General features: G+C 37.3%; 1 protein-coding gene across 13 annotated transcripts in view; it reads left to right on the top strand.

The window, feature by feature from the left end:
* R3HDM2 (R3H domain containing 2) overlaps positions 1–12,754 on the top strand; it is a 192,433-nt gene that overhangs the window by 45,876 nt on the left and 133,803 nt on the right. For 6 of the 13 annotated variants that reach the window (XM_073213397.1, XM_073213396.1, XM_073213395.1 and 3 more), the window contains exon 2: positions 7,711–7,773. The exons of 4 other annotated variants lie outside the window; for them this stretch is intronic. In XM_073213397.1, coding sequence (XP_073069498.1) covers positions 7,751–7,773 — 23 coding nt within the window. In that variant the 5' untranslated portion in view covers positions 7,711–7,750. Of the gene's footprint in view, positions 1–7,705; positions 7,774–12,754 lie in introns of those variants that run through there. 3 more of the 13 variants (XM_073213385.1, XM_073213389.1, XM_073213394.1) reach the window with 1 other exon arrangement.

A 12,754-nucleotide genomic window follows, 5' to 3' on the forward strand; every position in this document is an offset into this window, starting at 1 on the left:
GAATTAAAATCTCCATTAAAATCTGAAGCTGTCATTTATCTGTATATATAATCTAACATACTGGTCTGTGAATACAGTCTAGGAAACTGACATGAAATTGGAGTGTCTTAACTTATTGAACAGTCCTATTAGAGTATGATTTTATGGCTACTTATGAGGTCTGATTTAGAAGATCTAGAACATAGTTAGTCTTAGAATTGAGATCTGGTACACCCTAATCATTTACAGTCCAATAGCTTGAGAACATCATGCTCTAGGACTCTACATGAAATAAGACATGTCAGTCCCTTCTACAAAAACATTCTGTACTGAAGGTGAAAAACATTAAACCTATATGTATGTCTCTTTGACATGGGAACATAAATAAGCTGTAGGGAAAGTGATGATGTGCTGTTAATGTTGCCATGTTCTGTTGAAATATTTAAGTCTTGCCTATAATCCCTGTGAAAGAAATATAGAATATATTTTTGGAAGGGGCAAGTTGGTCATTTCTAGAAGTTACAGGTAATATTTTAATTAATAGCATTATGAGCCTATCAGTTGATTATATAACACATTTATTCTTTTATATGGATGATTGCTCTATGATTACTTAAGAAATTAGCTTCTTGGCAACATAAAAGTGCAGATATTAAAATAAATTGCATGCCTTCCAACTATTCTATTACTTGGCTAAATTTAGAACCATGTAGAACTCTTGCAGGATTGAAATCTGTGGGGATTTTAATAGTCAAGACAGACCATATTCAGCTTTTCAGAGTAAGGAAGAAGAAAGGCAACTTCAAATTAATTTTTGCACTGTTGTCCAGTCTACTTAATTAAGACACAGAGTCCAGTGAAAAGTCAGAACTATTCTGAGGATTATGTTTGACTCTTGCTGAAAACTTGTTATAGCTTGGTGCTGGGTGTGAAAGGGGTAGATTTTTCCCCTTCCTAGGTGAATTGCTGGAGGCCATCCACTATCCTTTCTCCCGTGTCTCCCCGAGTTATGCTTGATAAGTACAGTTTTTATACCTCACCTAGTGGGTGAGGCAATACATCTGGGCTAGAGAGCTTTATGAGCATTATGGTTGGGTACTTGTAGGTGAGTTTGATGACATAAGTTTGAATTCAGACTAATGTAGGATTAAAAAAATTTTTTTATTAATGTATTGATACACACTCTTGTACAGCAAGGACACCATCAACAGAATGAAAAGGCATCCCTACAGTATGGGAGAATTTTGCTTTTGTTTCCCTTGCCCTAGGAGATGCATGCAAGAAAGATTGCTCATGTTTATATTCAAGAGATTTTTATCTATGTTTTCTTTTAAGAGTTTTATGGTTTTATTACTTACATTCAGGTCTTTGATCCATTTCAAGTTTACTTTCAGTATGGGACTAGACGATAATTTAGTTTCATTCTCTTGCACATAGTTGTCCATGTTAGCCAACACCATTTGTTGAAGAGGCTGTCATTTCCCCATTGTATGTCCATGACTCCTTTATCGTATATTAACTGACAAGTACATATGCTTGCGTTTATATCTGGGCTCTCTAGTCTGTTCCATTGGTCTATGGGTCTGTTCTTGTACCAGTATCAAATTGTCATGATTACTGTGGCTTTGAGTAGAGCTTGAAGTCAGGGAGCATAACCCCCCAGCTTTATTCTTCCTTCTCAGGATTGCTTTGGCTATTTGGGGTCTTTTGTGGTTCCATATGAATTTTAGAAGTATTTGCTTTAGTTCTTTAAAGAATGCTGTTGGTGTTTTGATAGGGATTGCATTGAATCTGTAGATTGCTTTAGGCAGGATGGCCATTTTGACAATATCAATTCTTTTTATCCATGAGCACGGCTGTATTTCCATTCATTGGTATGTTCTTTAATTTCTCTCATGAGTGTCCTGTAGTTTTCAGGGTATAAGCCTTTAACTTCCTTCATTAGGTTTTTCCTAGGTATTTTATTCTTTATGATGCAATTGTGAATGGAATTGTTTTCCAGGTTTCTCTTTCTGCTAGTTCATCGTTAGTGTATAGGAATGCAACAGATTTCTGTGTATTAATTTTGTGACTTGCAACTTTACTGAATTCAGATATTAGATCTAGTAGTTTTGGAGTGGATTCTTTAGGGTTTTTTATGTACAATACCATGTCATCTGCAAACAGTGACAGTTTAACTTCTTCCTTACCAATCTGAATGCCTTTTATTTCTTTGTGTTGTCTGATTGCCATGGCTAGGACCTCCAGTACTATGTTGAATAAAAGTGGGGAGAGTGGGCATCCTTGTCTTGTTCACAATCTTAAAAGAAAAGCTTTCAGCTTCTTGCTGTTAAGTATGATGTTGGCTGTGGGTTTGTCATATATGGTCTTTATTATGTTGAGATACTTGCCCTCTCTGCCTATTTTGTTGAGAGTTTTTATCACGAATGGATGTTGAATTTTGTTAAATGCTTTTTCTGTGGAGATGATCTTGTGGTTTTTGTCCTTTTTGTTGATGTTGTTGGATGATTTTGATGCATTTTCTAATATTGTACCATCCTTGCATCCCTGGAATAAATCCTGCTTGATCATGATGGATGATCTTTTTGATGTATTTCAGTTTGCTAATATTTTGTTGAGTATTTTTGTATCTATGTTCATCAGGATATTGGTCTGTAATTTTGTTTTTTGGTGGGGTCTTTGCCTGGTTTTGGTATTAGGGTGATGTTGGCTTCATAGAATGAGTTTGGGAGTATTCCCTCCTCTTCTATTTTTTGAAAACTTTAAGGAGAATGGGTATTATATCTTCTCTGTATGTCTGATAAAATTCTGAGGTAAATCCTTCTGGCCCGGGGGTTTTGTTTTTGGGTAGTTTTTTGATTACCACTTCAATTTCTTTGCTGGTAATTCATTTGTTTAGATTTTGTGTTTTTTCCTTGGTCAATCTTGGAAGGTTTTATTTTTCTAGGAAGTTGTCCATTTCTTCTAGGTTTTGAGCTTCTTAGCATATAGGTTTTCATAGTAGTCTCTAATAATTCTTTGTATTTCTGTTCGGTCCGTCGTGATGTTTCCTTTCTCGTTTCTGATTCTGTTGATGCATGTTGATTGTCTTTTTCTCTTAATAAGTCTGGCTAGAGGCTTATCTATTTTGTTTATTTTCTCAAAGAACCGGCTCTTGGTTTCATTGATTTTTTTCTATTGTTTTGTTCTTCTCAATTTTGTTTATTTCTTCTCTGATCTTTATTATGTCCTTTCTGCTGACTTTAGGCCTCATTTGTTCTTCTTTTTCCAATTTTTATAATTGTGACATTAGACTATTCATTTGGGTTTGTTCTTCCTTCTTTAAATATGCCTGGATTGCTATATACTTTCCTTTTAATACTGTTTTCGCTGCGTCCCACAGAAGTTGGGGCTTTGTGTTGTAGTTGTCATTTATTTCCATATATTGCTGGATGTCCATTTTAATTTGTTCATTGATCCATTGACTACTTAGAAGCGTGTTGTTAAGTCTCCATGTGTTTATGAGCCTTTCTGCTTTCTTTGTACAGTTTATTTCTAGTTTTGTACCTTTGTGGTCTGAAAAGTTGGTTGGTAGAATTTCAATCTTTTGGAATTTACTGAGGCTCTTTTTGTGGCCTAGTATGTGGTCTATTCTGGAGAATGTTCCATGTGCACTTGAGAAGAATGTGTATCCTGTTGCTTTTGGGTGTAGAGTTCTAGAGATGTCTATCAGGTCCATCTATTCTAGTGTGTTGTTCAGTGCCTCTGTGTCCTTACTTATTTTCTGTCTGGTGGATCTGTCCTTTGGAGTTAATGTTGTGTTGAAGTCTAATATGAATGCATTGCATTCTATTTTGTCCTTTAGTTCTGTTAGTATTTGTTTCACATATGCTGGTGCTCCTGTGTTGGGTGTATATATATTTATAATGGTTTTATCTTCTTGTTGGATTGACCCCTTTATCATTATGTAATGTCCTTTGTCTCTTGTGACTTTCTTTGTTTTAGTCTATTTTGTCTGATACAAGTACTGTAACTCCTTTTTTTTTACCCTATTAGTTGCATTAAATATCTTTTTCCATCCCTTTACTTTCAGTCCATGCATGTCTTTGGGTTTGACGTGAGTCTTTTGTAGGTAGCATATAGACGGATCTTGTGTCTTTATACATTCAGTGACTCCATCTTTTGATTGGTGCATTCAGACCATTTACATTTAGGATGATTATTGGTAGGTATGTACTCATTGCCATTGCAGGTTTTGGATTCGTGGTTACCAAAGGTTCAAGGGTAATTCCCTTATTATCTAACAGTCTAATTTAACTCACTTAATATGCTATTACAAATACAACCTCTTTTTATTTCCTCCTTTTTCTTCCTCATCCATTCTTTATATATTAGCTGTCATATTCTGTACTCTTTGTCTATTCCTTGATTGACTTTGGGTGTAGTTGAGTTGATTTTTAATCTGCTTAGTAATTAATTGTTCTACTTTTCTTTACTGTGGCTTTACTTACTCTAGTGACAGCTACTTAGCCTTAAGAACACTTCCATCTATAACAGTTGCTCGAAAATACACTGTAGAGGTGGTTTGTGGTAGGTAAATTCTGTCAGCTTTTGTTTATCTGAAAATTGTTTAATTCCTCCTTCAAATTTAAATGATAATCTTTGTGGGTAGAGTATTCTTGGTTTGAGGGCCTTATGTTTCATTGCATTAAATACATCATGCCACTCCCTTCTCGCCTGTAAGGTTTCTGTTGAAAAATCTAATGATAGCCTGATCAGTTTTCCTTTGTAAGTGATCTTTTTTCTCTCTCTAGCTACTTTTAAAAGTCTGTTCTTATCCTTGATCTTTGCAGTTTAGTTATTATATGTCTTGGTGTTGTCTTCCTTGGTCCCTTTTGTTGGGAGATCTGTGCACCTCCATGGCCTGAGAGAATATTTCCTTCCCCAGATTGGGGAAATTTTCATCACTTATCTCCTCAAAGACACTTTCTATCCCTTTTTCTTTTTGTTCTTCTGGTACCCCTATAATGCAAGTATTGTTTTGTTTGGATTTGTCACACAGTTCTCTCAATATTTTTTCATTCTTAGAGATCCTTTTTTTCTCTCTGTGCCTCAATTCTTTGTATTCCTCTTCTCTAATTTCTATTTCATTTATCATCTCTTTCACCATATCTAACCTGCTTTTAAAATCTTCCATTGTAAGTTTCATTTCTGATACTGTGTTCTGTAATGATTGGGTCTCCGACCGGAATTCATTCCTGAGTTCTTGAATATTTTTTTGTTCCTCCGTGAGTATGTTTATGATGTTTATTGTGAAATCTCTTTCAGGAAGATGCATGAGATCAGTTTCATTTGACTCTCTGTCTGGTGTATTTATGATTTTGGTTTGAACCAGTTCCTTTGACGTTTCATACACTCTGGAGCTGCTCAGCCCCTGGAGCAATGTTGGGGGCGTTTTTGGGGAGCGGTGTTGGTGCCTGGGGGGAGGTAAGAGCTGTGTCCTGCTTCCCACCTGCTATGCCTGTTTCCATTGCCAGAATTAGTGGGCCAAGCACACAGGTATAAGCCTCTATGCTTTGCGTTTGTAGCTGCTGTAGGCAGGGCTTCCCTCTGGCTGGTCTGACACCAGGGCAGGGTGTGCCAGGTTGCAAGCCTGGTGCGGGCTACCTGGGAGGAAAGCATAGCAGGCTGTGTAGCACTGTGGGGGGCCTTGGAGCTGTTTAGCCACCAGAGGGCTGACATGCCTGAAGATCGTGAAAGTTCCCAACCTGCTGGGCAGAGTGCACCTGGGCAATTTTGTCTACCAGTCCTTTCTCCTGAGCAGTAAGCTCTGTGCAGTCCGTGCTCCTTTAGCAGCCCTCTTGCTGTTAGGAAGTCTCTCAGACTACCTGCCTTTCTTTTGTCCCAGAGCAGCTGAATATGGATCCCTGTTTTCGAGAAGTGGCTGGAATTTCAGTCTCTGCAGGTATTCTGCTTGTCTTGGCTTTCTAACCCCCTTAATCACCAGAGCACCATCAAAGTAGGTTTGTGCTCCCAGAGAGAGCAGATTTCCAGAGCTAGTTCTTCAGCAGTCCCAGGCCTCCACTCACTCCCCGCTCTGTTACTCTTCTTACTGCCAGTGAGCTGGGGTGGGGGAAGGGCTTGGGTCCCACTGGATCAAGGCTTTGGTGCTTTACCCTCCAGGTCTGCTCTGTCCTCCAGGTGTATGCAGTCTGGTGCAGCCTTCTTTCCTGTTGCTTTTTGAGGATTAGTTGTATTAACTCTATTTTTGCATTATATGTGGTTTTTGGAGGAGTTCTCTGTCTCACCTCTCACGCCGTCATCTTTAATCTCTGTACAGACCTTCTTTGGGATGATGGGAAGCTGTTGGTGGGAGGAAGCTAGTTGAGCAAGAAAGCTAAATGATCTGATTAAAATTTTTAAAAGATCACTCATGCTTTTCTGGAGAGAACAGCAGCATGCCCAAAGTGGAAGTAGAGAGGTGAGTTAATAGGCTATTGCATTTTGTTGAAAAACTGATAATCATGTAGGGGTTATGGAAGGATACACAGCAGAAAGGAATTGAACTTTTTTCAGAAAGTACAGTATTCCACTTTTAATTTTGATAAGATTATAAATGGCCAGGAAATCATTACTGAGTGCTTTGAACTATGTTGGTCTTGATTCTCTGACTCAAGAGTTGTAGAGTGATTGCTTGGTGTGGCAGGGCTCTTAGTGTGAACCCCCTGTACCCCCTTGAAAATAAGACATGTCTGGCATGGCTTAAGGGCCACTGGGGCCAGGCAACTAGTGATTTCTTTGTGTAGGGGAGAACAAGGCATTTCCTGTGAAAAAATTCACCATGTAGGCAGTGTTTCAGGAGCAGTGTTGGTGGTGAAAAGGGGAAGAGCAGTATATTCTGGCCATGCCTCCCAATCGTAAGCAAACTGCCTCATCTCTAATGCCAAAACCCTGATGTACAAGGGCTATAAAGGAACAAGAATAGCTTTTTTATATGTATCTTAGTATATAATTGGGAAGGCATGATTTTAGTGATTTGATATTATGGGATAGAATTATGAAACTGGTGTTTTGGGAATACTCCCCCCTTAGGCAGTGCACACACTGAGAGGCTAGCTCTTTTGAGGGCTTCCAAGAACACAGGCTGGTTTGGGCATGTGAAGGGTTGCAGTGGTATCACTCAGGATTCAGGGTTCCTAAAGTGGATGAAGCAGCAGCCAGCCCTCATCCCTATTGTAATAGTAGTAACAGTAATAAATATTGCAGTTGGGGTGAGGAGATACTAAATTTATGTGTTTGTAAGATTTATTTCTACTCAGAAGAAAACTCTCTGTTCTCTCTTTGCTTCTCACCTTACTAAGAGAGATTTTAGGTCTGCTGATTTAGTTTCTACACTTGTCTTGTGTAACAGGATAATGAGCAAAAGAACAGCTGAAGAATTTGAAGGACTTAAGGTTAGATGCTTAATTTATATCAGAATGTGGACCAAGAACTGTTTATAAGAAGAGAGGATCAATAGAAAGAAAAAAGCCAAATGAGTGGGGTGTTTTATTGCGAATGAGCATAGGGTTTTGATATAGAGGGTTCAGGTCCGCTGTAAGTTTGTGAGAAACATTGTGAGCAAAAGGAATTGTGAAGGAAGATACTAAATGGCTGCTGTGGATTTTGAAATGAATCTTTTTATTTTCTTTGAGAGTCTTATTACAGTAAGATTTAAATTGCTTTTAACTTTTTTTTTTTTTTTGAGGTTAGACTTGTTTCTTATATGTGATGCCATTCCTGCACTGGACTCATGGAGGCTGAACATTTATTCAGGTAATAATAGGCAACATTTATGGAGCACTTTTTATGTGCCAGGCAACAAACTAAGTGCTGTACCTGACTTCTCATTTAATCCTCATATAACCTCATGAGGTTGCAAGTGTTACTGTACCCATTTTGTAGATGAATAAAATTGAGATTCAGAGAGTGTATCAAGATTGAATTCAGCTGAATTAAAAAATAAAATCTCTGCTGTAGTCAGAGATGATGGTAGCTTGGTTTAGATGATGTCATTCCTCACCTGGCATAAATATTATGAACATAAAGTGGTTTTGCCTTTAGAAAAATTGGGTAATTTGTTTTCTTATTGAGTCATAAGAGTTCTTTATTCTAGGTACAAGTTCCTTATCTGATACAATTTGTAAGTATTTGTTCCTGTTCTATGTGTCTGTCTTTTCTTCCTTTAAGGTATTGTTTACAGACAAGTTTTAAATTTGATGAAATCTACCTGATTTACTTCTTTGTTATTGTTGCTTACACTTTCAGTTTTTTTGCCTTAAGATTTTTTCTTTTATTAAGGTAATCATTGATATACACTCTTATGAAGGTTTCACATGATCAACATTGTGGTTACTACATTCACCCATATTATCAAGTCCCCCCACGTACCTCATCCAGTCACTGTCCATCAGCGTATTAAGATGCCAGAGTCACTACTTGACTTCTGTGTGCTATACTGTCCTCCCTATGACCCCTGACACACCATGTGTACCAATCATAATACCCTTCAATCCCCTTCTCCCTCCCTCCGCACTCGCCTTCTCCCAACCCTCCCCTTTGATAACCACAAGTCTCTTCTTGGAGTCTGTGAGTCTGCTGCTGTTTTGTTACTTCAGTTGTGCTTTGTTGTTATATTCCACAAATGAGTGAAATCATTTGGTACTTGTCTTTAAATCATTTGGCACTTGTCTTTCTCTGCTTGGCTAATGTCACTGAGCATAATACCCTCTAGCTCGATCCATGTTGTAAATGGTAGGATTTGTTTTCTTCTTATGTCCGAATAATATTCCATTGTGTATATGTACCACATCTTTATCCATTCATCTACTGATGGAAACTTAGGTTGCTTCCATATCTTGACTATTGTAAATAGTGCTGCAATAAACATAGGGGTGCAAATGTCTTTTTGAATTTGGGATCTTGTTTTCTTTGGGTAAACTCCTAGGAGTGGAATTCCTGGGTCAAAAGGTATTTCTATTTTTAGTTTTTTGAGGAATCTCCATATTGCTTTCCAAAATGGTTGAATGAATTTACATTCCCACCAGCAAGTGTGGGGGGGTTCCCCTTTCTCCACATTCTTGCCAGCATTTGTTGTTCCTTGTCTTCTGTTTGTTGGCCATCCTAACTGGTGTGAGGTGATATCTTATTGTGGTCTTAATTTGCATTTCTCAGATAATTAGCAATGTGGAGCATCTTTTCATGTGCCTGCTGGCCATTTGAATTTCTTCTTTGGAGAAGTGACTGTTCATATCCTCCACCCATTTTTTAATAGGGTTATTTGCTTTTTGGGTGCTGATTCTTGTGAGTTCTTTATATATTTTGGGTGTTATTTCCTTGTTGGATATGTCATTTACGAATATATTCTCCCATACTGTAGGGATACCATTTTGTTCTACTGATGGTGTCCTTTGCTGTATAGAAGCTTTTTAGTTTGATGTAGTTCCATTTGTTCATTTTTTATTTTGTTTCCCTTACCCAAAGGGATGTGTTCAGGAAAAAGTTGCTCATGTTTATATTCAAGAGAGTTTTGCCTGTGTTTTCTTCTAAGAGTTTTATAGTTTCATGAGTTACATTCAGATCTCTGATTCATTTCGAGATTACGTTTGTGTATGGAGTTAGGCAGTAATCCAGTTTGATTCTCTTATATGTAGCTGTCCAGTTTTGCCAACACCAGTTGTTGAAGAGGCTGTCATTTCCCCATTGTATGTCCATGGCTCCTTTATTATATATTAAGTGACCATATATGCTTGGGTTTATGTCTGGGCTCTCTATTCTGTGCCATTGATCTATGGGTCTGTTCTTGTGCCAGTACCAAATTGTCTTGATTACTGTGGCTTTGTGCTAGAGCTTAAAGTTAGGGAGCATAATCCCCTCAGCTTTGTTCTTCCTTCTCAGGATGACTTTGGCTATTCTGGGTCTTTTGTGGTTCCATATGAATTTTAGAACTATTTGCTCTAGTTCGTTGAAGAATGTCATTGGTATTTTGATAGGGATTGCATTGAATCTATAGATTGCTTTAGACAGGATGGCCATTTTGACAGTATCAATTCTTCCTATCCATGAGCACAGATGTATTTCCACTCATTGGTATGTTCTTTAATTTCTCTCATGAGTGTCCTATAGTTTTCAGGGTATAAGTCTCTAATTTCCTTCATTAGGTTTTTTCCTAGGTATTTTATTCTTTTTGATGCAATTGTGAATGGGATTGTTTTCCAGATTTCTCTTTCTGCTAGTTCATCATTAGTGTATAGGAATGCAACAGATTTCTATGTATTAATTTTGTATCCTGCAACTTTGCTGTATTCTGATATCAGTTCTAGTAGTTTTGGAGTGGATTCTTTAGGGTTTTTTATGTACAGTACCATGTCATCTGCAAACAGTGACAGTTTAACTTCTTCCTTACCAATCTGAATGCCTTTTATTTCTTTGTGTTGTCTGATTCCTGTGGCTAGACCTCCAGTATTATGTTGAATAAAAGTGGGAGAGTGGGCATCCTTATCTTCTTCCTGATGTTAGAGGAACAGCTTTCAGCTTTTTGCTGTTAAGTATTATGTTGCTTGTGGGTTTGTCATATATGGCCTTTATTGTGTTGACGTGTGTACCCTCTATACCCATTTTGTTGAGAGTTTTTATCATGAATGGATGTTGGATTTTGTCGAATGCTTTATTTCAGCATCTATGGAGATGATCATGTGGTTTTTGTCCTTCTTTTTGTTTATGTGGTGGATGATGTTAATGGATTTTCTAATGTTGTACCGTCCTTGCATCCCTGAGATGAATCCCACTTGGTCATGGTGTATGATCCTCTTGATGTATTTTTGAATTTGGTTTGCTAATATTTTATTGAGTATTTTTGCATCTACGTTCATCAGGGATATTGGTCTGTAATTTTATTTTTTGATGGGGTCTTTGCCTGGTTTTGGTATTAGGGTGATGCTGGCTTCATAGAATGAGTTTGGGAGTATTCCCTCCTCTTCTGTTTTTTGGAAAACTTTAAGGAGAATGGTTATTATGTCTTCTCTGTGTGACTTATAAAATTCCGAGGTAAGTCCGTCTGGCCCAGGAGTTCTGCTCTTGGGTAGTTTTTTGATTACCTCTTCAATTTCGTTGCTGGTAATTGGTTTGTTTAGATTTTCTGTTTCTTCCTTGGTCAGTCTTGGAAGGTTGTATTTTTCTAGTAAGTTGTCCATTTCTTCTTGGTTTTCCAGCTTGTTAACATATAGGTTTTTATAGTATTCTCTGATAATTCTTTGTATTTCTGTGGGGTCTGTCGTGATTTTTCCTTTCTCGTTTCTGATTCTGTTGATGTGTGTTGATTCTGTTTTTCTCTTAATAAATCTGGCTACAGGCTTTTCTATTTCATTTATTTTCTCAATGAAACAGCTCCTGGTTTCATTGATTCTTTCTGCTGTTTTATTCTTCTCGATTTTTTAAATTTCTGCCTTAGACTTTATTATGTTCCTCCTTCTACTGACTTTTTGTTGTTCTTTTTCTACTTTCATTAATTGTGAATTTAGACTGATCATACGGGATTGTTGTTCTTTTCTGAGGTAAGTCTGTATTGCAGTATACTTCCCTATTAGCATGGCCTTCGCTGCATCACACAGATCTTATGGTGTTGAGTTGTTGTGTTCATTTTTCTCCATATATTGCTTGATCTCTGTTTTTATTAGGTCATTGATCCATTGATTATTTGGGAGCATGTTGTTAACCTCCATGTGTTTATGGGCTTTTTTGTTTTCTATGCATAATTTTTTTCTAGTTTCATACCTTTCTGGTCTGAGAAGCTGGTTGGTACAATTTCAGTCGTTCTGCATTTACTGAGGCTCTTTTGTGGCCTATTATATAATCTATTATTGAAAATGTTCCTTGTACACTTGAGAAGAATGTGTATCCTGCTGCTTTTGGGTGGAGTGTTCTATAGATGTCTGTTAGGTCCATCTATTCTAATGTGTTGTCCAGTGCCTCTGTCTCCTTACTTACTTTCTGTCTGTTTGATGTGTCCTTCAGAGTGAGTGGTGTGTTGAAGTCTCCCAATGAATGCATTGCATTCTATTTCTGCCTTCAATTCTATTAGTATTTGTTTCACATATGTAGGTACTCTTATGTTGGGTGTGTAGACATTTATAATGGTTATATCTTCTTGTTGGACTGATGCCTTTATCATTATGTAATGTCCATCTTTGTCTCTTGTTACTTCCTTTGTTTTGAAGTCTATTTTGTCTGATACAAGTACTGCAACACCTGCTTTTTCTTCCTTTTATTTACATGAAATATCTTTTTTAAATACTTTCACTTTTAGTTTGTGTATGTCTTTGAGTTTGTGAGTCTCTTGTAGGCAGCATATAAACGGGTCTTGCTTTTTTATCCATTCTGTATCTCTGTGTCTTTTGATTGGTGCATTCAGTCCATTTACATTTAGGGTGATTATTGATAGATATTTACTAATTGCTATTGTAGGCTTTAGATGCGTGGTTACCAATGGTCCAAGGGTATCTTCTTTATCATCTAATATTGTAACTTAACTCACTTAGTTCACTATTTCAAACACAGTCTAAAGGTTCTTTTTTTTCTCCCCCATTTTTCTCTCTCCTCCATTCTTCATATATTAGGTGCCATTATTTGTAGTATTCGTGTTTTCTTGACTCACCTTTGGAGTAGTTGCTTTTCATTTGCTTAGTTATTAATTTGTGTACTTCCTTTATGGTGGTTTTATTTTCTCTGGTGACAGCTATTTAGCCTTAGGGAGACTTCT

The sequence above is a fragment of the Manis javanica genome, chromosome 10 (genome assembly GCF_040802235.1).
Source record: "Manis javanica isolate MJ-LG chromosome 10, MJ_LKY, whole genome shotgun sequence".
NCBI classification, from domain to species: domain Eukaryota; kingdom Metazoa; phylum Chordata; class Mammalia; order Pholidota; family Manidae; genus Manis; species Manis javanica.